This window comes from Crocuta crocuta, unplaced genomic scaffold (assembly GCF_008692635.1).
Source record: "Crocuta crocuta isolate KB4526 unplaced genomic scaffold, BGI_CrCroc_1.0 scaffold296, whole genome shotgun sequence".
In the NCBI taxonomy this organism is placed as follows: Eukaryota; Metazoa; Chordata; class Mammalia; order Carnivora; family Hyaenidae; genus Crocuta; species Crocuta crocuta.
The window spans coordinates 703971-711893 of record NW_027530504.1 but is presented as its reverse complement, the minus strand read 5'-3'; the positions used below and the strand labels follow the sequence as shown (position 1 = coordinate 711893).

The 7923-nt window shown below is 46.4% G+C and overlaps 2 protein-coding genes across 3 annotated transcripts in view; one reads left to right on the top strand and one right to left on the bottom strand.

Moving 5' to 3' along the window:
* Nucleotides 1-7923, top strand: part of CNBP (CCHC-type zinc finger nucleic acid binding protein) — a 363505-nt gene that overhangs the window by 92869 nt on the left and 262713 nt on the right. The window lies entirely within an intron of this gene.
* Nucleotides 1-7923, bottom strand: part of RPN1 (ribophorin I) — a 28272-nt gene that overhangs the window by 17251 nt on the left and 3098 nt on the right. For both annotated transcript variants that reach the window (XM_077766855.1, XM_077766854.1), the window contains exons 2-3: nt 4929-4993; nt 1254-1560 (exon numbers count right to left, since the gene is read on the bottom strand). In XM_077766855.1, the coding sequence (XP_077622981.1) occupies nt 1254-1560; nt 4929-4993 (372 nt within the window). The remainder of the gene's footprint in view (nt 1-1253; nt 1561-4928; nt 4994-7923) is intronic.

The window sequence follows — 7923 nt, the reverse complement described above, 5'->3', positions numbered from 1 at the left end:
AAAAAAAACCTGAATTATAATGTAAAAAAAAAAAAAACACAAAAAGAAACTTTAGAAAGATAAACCAAAAACTAGTATACGTGGTCACCAAGACAGAAGGGAGAAGTGGAAGCAAAAATTCTCTGAATATACCTTGTTATATAATTTTGATTATGTTTTCATTTCATAAAATTATATATTTCATTTCATAAAATTAAATTTAAAAAAATTCTTAACATTGAAAATAACCCAAAATGAATAGCCCTAACTATGTCAAACTGACATCTGAGAGAGAGATCAGATAATTATTTCAAGTGACATTAGAACTATTTTGACTGTACATCCTAATTGACATATGTTCTAAACACAAGAGATGAAAAGAAGTCTTAAATATCCGTGTATTTTTTTTAAAGTTTATTTTTGAGAGAGCAAGCGAGCAGGGGAGGGGCAGGGAGGGACAACAGATCCAAAGCAGGCTCTGTGCTGACAGCAGAGAGCCTGATGTGGGGCTTGAACCCACAAACCACGAGATCTTTACCTGAGCCAGTCAGGATGCTTAACCAACTGGGCTACCCAGGCCCCTCTTTGTATTTTAGAGATGATCATCAAGTACATAGGCCAAAATGACAGGATTCCTCCTAAGATTTGCTTTAAAATATTACAGCAGAGAAAACAGAGAGTGCTGAAGTGTGGGCACAGTGTGAAAACCACTGAATCTAAGTGATCAGTGTATGGGAGCTTATCGCACTACTTTCTATACTCCTGCCCATGTTTGAACTTTTCCGTAACAACAGTCTTTGTTAAGCCTTGACCACTCCCTCTATATTCAAGGCCCAAGCCTAGGCTTGGTGAGGCGGCGCCCCCCCCAGCCAGCACAGCGCCAGGTCTCCCATCTCTAGGCCTCTACCCACAATGCCAAGATGAGAAAGGTGATTTCACAGCAGGTGAAAAGATGTGGGGATGACCTTAAACATGACTGCAGATCTACCCCCATCTCACACCACCAAGTCTGTCAACTGGCAGTCGCTGCAGAAGACATTCTCTGAGAGGCAAACCATGAGAGACTCTTGAATGCTGAGAACAAACTGAGGACTGATGGGTGTGGGGGGGGAGGGGGGTGATGGGCATGGAGGAGGGCACTTGTGGGGATGAGCACTGGGTGTTATATGGAACCCAACTTGACAATAAACTATTTGTAAAAAAAAAAAAAAAAAAAAAAAAAAAAGACATTCTCTGAAGGAAACAGAGACGGAGGGGACTCCACAGAAGCCTACCTGACTGTAAGCAGGAATGTCTCTGAAAGGCCCGTAATCCAGGACGTCCTCAGAGCGCGTGGGATTCCCCAACTTGGTGTAGCTCTCCACGTTTCTGGAGGCAAGCTTCACGCGCATCGTCTGTGTCTTCGTTGGATATGGCGAGTAGAAGTAATGGTTCCCCTCAAACACTACGAACTGTTTCTCTGACTGGGTGATCTGGGTTGGATACGGCTGGAGCACGTGGGTATAGACCATTTCCACGATGACCGAAACCTTGGCCCCGGGATCCAGAGCAACCGGGAGCTTGACTGTGAAGAATCTCCCGCTGGAGGAAGAACAGGGCAGGAGAACGAAGAGATGAAGGCTTTTTGAAAACAGGGCTAGCAACTCAAGGTCACGGCAACACTTTGCACTGAGACGAAAGCAGCTATCTTTAAGAGATCACCTTTAACCAATTAATTTAAGTCTTTAAAGACAAATGTCTGGGTATTCATTTCAAAGCTGTTTATAATAATAATAGGGTAAGAAACATAAAGGCCCAACACGGGAGCGTGGCCAGAAGCATTACCGCAGAGGACTACCGGCAGCCATTAAGAGAGACGTTTGGATCTGCAGGGACGTTAGACACCTCTACGGACGCTGCAGATAACAGAAATCAGTTCACAAACGGCACAGCGTGATTCCGTCCGAAAGTATAAACATATATAAACATACATGAAGAAAAATGTTACAATGAATGTTTCCAAAATATTAACGGTGACTGTCTCATGGGGGTTAAGCTTCATTTTTTAATTTTTTCCAATTTGTTTTATGAGCCTGTGTCACTCTCGTAACTAAAACAAAAAGCAAGCTACTAGCATTTTAAGCAAGAAAAGATGCCCTGGAAACGACTAAACTCCAGTGAATATTCACTCAAAAATGAATCTGAGTTTCCTAAGCCAGGAGATCATTTTTGGTGGACTCGGAAACGGTCAGTGGAAAATGCAAGGCATCTAACACGCTTCCATGGAATTTGTCCTCCAAGGCCACGGTGTGCAGCACTTTCGCTGACACGCCTCGAAGACCTTACGTGTCTTCGTCAGTCACACCGTCACACGTCCTACCCTGCTCGGGGCCCACTCAGAACACAAGGCCACGCCCCTCCCAGGACGGTCTTAACCAGTTCTTGGCTTCAAGATGCTTCTCATCCCACACTCTGCTCTAAGCACTAAACTGCTATCTTCAAATGTTGCCTAGACAGCTCCACCGACCACCCAACACATGATCGTCCAGGATCCTGATTCCGTACCACTTGTGACCCTAACGCCTTACTGCGTCACTACCATCTAACCAAACCCTCTAGACCAAACCCTCCGGCATGTTCTGATGCCCCACTCTACTCCACCCCCAGCATCTGGTTAATCCTGCCTTACAACGTCTCTCAAGTTCGTCCCTTCCTGGCTTTCCGTTGCTGCCCCTCTCAGTTCAAACAACCCTCCCTTGCCTAGATTACTGCATCTCTCCCGAATTAACCCCCAAACTCCTTCTCCCTCTAGCCCATGGCCACAGTGTGACACAACCCCCCCTCTTCACACGAGATGTCCCAGCATAACTGAATCTCACTTGAACGTTTCAGGGCTCCAGGGCCACCATGAGAAACATCAATTCTTCTTGCAGCTCAGAAGCGCCGGCTAACGAACGGTTCTGACTGATAAAAGGCTGCAAAGGCAGCACAGAGGTGACTATACTGGTGGGTAAGGAATAGACTTTTTCATGGATCAGAACAGAAATATTTAAGTTGTCGTGTTAGGGTTGCAGGATAAATGACTTGTTTAATGTAGCCATTAATCTTTATATGGACAGATTAATAAATTTAAAATGATCCCACTTATACCCTTACATAAAATTTGGTACAAATGGGCTCAGTCACTTAAGCGTCCGACTTCAACTCAGGTCATGATCTCACAGTCCTTGAGTTTGAGCCCCACGTCGGGCTCTGTGCTAACAGCTCAGAGCCTAGAGCTGCTTCAGATTCTTTATCTCCCTCTCTGTGCCTCTCCCCTGCTGTCTCAAAAATAATCATTAAAAAAAAAATTAAGTCATTCTCATTTTTTAAAAATTCACAACTAACAAGAAAAGTTCTTAAAACACTGCCAAGCAAAAAAAAAAAGGCAAAAACAAACAAAAAAACCCTCTGCCAAGCAGAAGACCAAATTTAACACTTTCTAAACTGCATGGGGACCAACACCTGTAAGGCTCAGCGTTTACCAGTAAAGAATCAAATATTTTCCTTCTTCTTCTGATAAACTACAGCACAAGCTAAAGCTGTTTGTCTGAGCAAACAGGATTTTTTAGCCTTAGCACTACTGGCATTTGTGAGTGGATAATTCTTTGCCGGGAGAAGGGACCTGTCCTGGGCAGTGTAGATGTTTAGCAGCATCTTGGGCCTCTACCCATTAGATGTCAGGAGCGCCCCTCAGACAGAACTGTCTCCAGACAGTGCCAAACGTCCTGGGCAGGGCCAGTTAAGAATCACTAATTTAGGGGCACCTGGATGGCTCAGTCGGTTGAGCGTCCGACTTGGGCTCAGGTCATGATCTCACGGTTCGTGGGTTCGAGCCCCACGTCGGGCTCTGTGCTGACTGCCAGCTCAGAGCTTGGAGCCTGTTTCGGGTTCTGTATCTCCCTCTCTCTCTGACCCTCCCCTGCTCACACTGTCTCTCTCTCTCTCTCAGAAATAAATAAGACATTAAAAAAAAAAAAGAATCACTAATCTAAAAATTTCTTTTGGGGCGCCTGGGTGGCTCAATTGGCTAAGCATCTGACTTCAACTCAGGTCATGATCTCACGGTTCGTGGGCTCGAGTCCCACGTTGGGCTATGTTGACAGCTCAGAGCCTGCTTCTGATTCTGTGTCTCCCTCTCTTTCTGTCCCTCTCCAGCCTGCACTCTCTCTCTTTTAAAAATAAATAAACAATTTTAAAAATCCAAAACTACAAATAAAAAATGTTTTCTTCCCATATCACTCATTCAACGAATATTTCAGGGCCCAGTAAGCACCCTGCAAGATACCGACAATGCCGAAGCCAGGGGACGAGGTATGTGGGGTTCTTAGGCAATTCTGCCTGCTATATGTGCGCTTTGGAAAATACCCTCAACTAAGTGTTTTACAGTAACTAAGAAGTGCCAGGCCCCTGGCTGGGCGCCAAGGTTAAAGCAGAGGACAGGGCTAGCCCGACCGCAGCCTTCAAAGATCTCAGTCTAGCTCCCGCAAAAAGACATCACTTTCGGTGCCCTGAAGTCTCAAGAGGAGGAGGGAGATAGAGCTGTCTGCCCTTTGGAAAGAGACTGAACAAAAACGGGTGGGTGCCGGCTGAGGCGGACAGCCTGGAGTGCTCCCGAGCCGGTTCTCCACCCAGTGGTTGGGGATCCCCATCCCCAGATGAGCAGACCCGATCCGGTATGGAAAGTAGCTACCTTCTCGTTGTAAAACCAACTGCCACTGTTAGGGGCAACTTAGCAGGAGCTGTCAGAAAAGACATTAGTGGGTCCAGAACACGTCACAGCCTCTTGCTCACTACCACACACTGTGTTCATTGAAAGAGCCTCTAAAATACCAGGTTATTTCCTAAGCAACTCTCCTACCTTATGATTCCCACTGCGATCTGATAACCTGTAACAGGTTTGTAGATATTCCGACTGTTTGGTAGCTTACCTTTTACCCTTAATTTTGGTTTCTCGTACTTCCAGATTGTTCTCTTCCTCATCTTCTCCCTTAACCTGTAACGGGACAGAAAAAGTTATTCTTTTTTTTCTTACATTTTTTGCTTCTAAATTTGAGTCAACAATTAACAACTGCCTCAGAACGTCCACAATGAAATAATTCAAACTACCAGAACATTTTAAAGACTGAATTCTGGTTTCAGTAATATTTTTTTTTCATCTGCAACGTAAGAACATTGCCAAAGACTTACTTTCGCACTGAAGAAGCTGTATAATAAGCTGTGTAAGTGCCTAACGTTCCCCTGGATGATCAAATACAAACATATAAATAAAAATTACGTGTGTGTGCATGCACGCTCTCTCTCAAATAAACTTAAAAAGTTGCACACTCACACTTTACATTTCCAAATATAAAGATGTTTTCTTCGTTTACAGTCAAATACACACTCGTACAGAAGATAAATAGGGTTATTTGCGGTTATAGGAGACAAGTCCCGCATGTGGCCCAAACTGGTTCTACTGGCATAAGAGAAGTTAACGGTGGCCTAAGCCCTCGGGGGGGAGGAGGCAACAGCCACTGCTTCTCACACTCCCTTGTTCTCATCCTTCACTGCAACAGGGTGTGTAACCAGGAAGAGAATATGAACCCCAGCAGGCTGCAGGGGGGCTCCCAGAAAGAGCAGACACCCTGAGACGTGACACCAGAGAAGAGACTAGAGGGAAAACCTTACACACACTGATCTCCCTGCCAACCCAACCTCCACCAAGAGGAAAAAAAAAATCTTTTTAAGACCACTTTTTGGGTCGAAGAACTTTTTCCCAGTAGAAGACAAAAAACTGGGGGCACCTGGGTGGCTTAGTCGGTTAAGCGTCCGACTTTCGCTTAGGTCATGATCTTGCGGTTCGTGGGTTCGGGCCCCGCGTCGGGCTCTGTGCTGACTGCCAGCTCAGAGCCTGGAGCCTGTTTCAGTCTGTGACTCCCTCTCTCTCTGACCCTCCCCTGCTCACGCTGTCTCTCTCTCTCTCTCCTAGAAATAAATTAAAAAAAAAAAAAAAGAAGACAAAAAACCGTAACAAGGAAGAAGCCATTTTTAATATTTCTAATTGTTTTTTAATGCTTATTTTTGACAGGGAAAAAGAGCGCCAGTGGGAGAGGGGTGGAGAGGGAGACACCGAATCCGAAGCAGGCTCCAGGCTCCGAGCTGTCAGCACACAGACCAATGTGGGGCTCGAACTCAGGAACCGTGAGATAGTGACCTGAGCCGAAGTCAGATGCTTAACCAACTGAATCACCAGGAGCCCCTATTTTTAATAATTTTAAATGCCTAGGGCGCAGGCTGGCTCAGTCAGGTAAGCGTCTGACCCTTGATTTTGGCTCAGGTCATGATCTTATGGCTCATGAGATCAGTTAGTGAGACGGAGCCCCGAGTCAGGCTCTGCGCAGCTTGGGAGTCTCTCTCTCCCTCTCCTTCTGGCCCTATTGAGCACGCTCTCCCTCTCAAATAAGTAAACATTAAATAATTAAACAGATGCATATACAGATAGATAGATAGATAAAATGCCTAAATGGGGCGCCTGGCTGGCTCAGCGGGTAGAGCAGGCAACTCTTGATCTCAAGGTTGTAAGCTCGAGCCCCACTGGGGGTGTAGAGATAATTTAAAAATAAAATCCATTAAAAAATAAGTCAATAAAAATAAGTAAAATGGCTAAAAGTAATTATACAGTCATCCTCAATAAAGCTGGACAGGCTATTAAATCCAAGCGTCATCACTCGGAACCGTAGCACAGCGGTAACCCCTAGGCACGCTCATGCTCACCACTGTTCAGTTACGTGCTGACTCGTCTTAATAAAAGATATTAACTAATAAAAGAGCAGAGAGACAAAAGATCTCCAATACAGGGTCCATACGAGAGGAAAAACACTAAGCTGGGTGGCTGGCAGCAAGGAGATGAGGAACCACTGGCTCACCAGCAACCGCCAGTGTCCCCGAGCCTGTTCCTAACCTGCTACGCGGACGGTTAACGACAGCCCCATGATCACCTTCTGGCACTCTCCCCAGAGCCTCCAGGGCGGCTGCTGAGAAGCACGCACCCTCTCTGCTGGGTGTCCCATCCAGTTACGCCTCCCACCGGGACAGGAGTGTAAGGGGACACATACATCCTTTTAATCCATGCCTCTCGTGGAACCACAAAATTAACCAGTGACTGTGAATAAACCCGGTGACGTGACTGCAGGCCGTGGGTACCAACACAGCCCCGCCTCAGCGGGGGTGACACCAGGGCCGGGGGAGGCGCGTGGACAGCGAAGAGCACACAAGGCTTGAAACTAACCTAAGCCCCCATTCCCTCATGGCTCTAAAACCCGACACAGGGAGGTTTGAACTACTTAACTCCTAGCCGCGCTCCTCACCCGCAGTACGCCTGTCCTCAAGGGTCGTGAGAGTCAAAGAGAATATACTTAAAAGACCGATGAGGGGCGCCTGGGTGGCTCAGTCAGTTAAGCGTCCGACTTCAGCTCAGGTCATGATCTCCCGGTTCGTGGGTTCGAGCCCCGCGTCGGGCTCTGTGCTGACAGCTCAGAGCCTGGAGCTGCTTCAGATTTTCTTTCTCTGCCCCTCCCCTGCTTGCACTCTCTCAACAATAAATAAACATTAAAATAATTAAAAATAATAATACTTTTTTAAAAAAAGGCCTAGGCAACACAGGGCCGACTGCCAGTGAGGCCGGTGTCGAGTCGGAGCCTGTACAGCACTCTCAGCAGGACGGCGGCCTTGCGCTGCGGTCTTGTGGCCATCAATCCATCAATAAATCCATCCATCAGGACTTGTTTTCAGAAAAGAATGGGATTTAACATTCCAAGTATTCCGAGGTGGCAGCATCGATGTAAATGAAGTTCTGATCCATCTTCACGCAAACCTTCACGGCACAAAAGGGCACGGGAAGTCCGGTGTCTATAAACCGGGCTTCACAGCTCCGGAGCCAGTCGG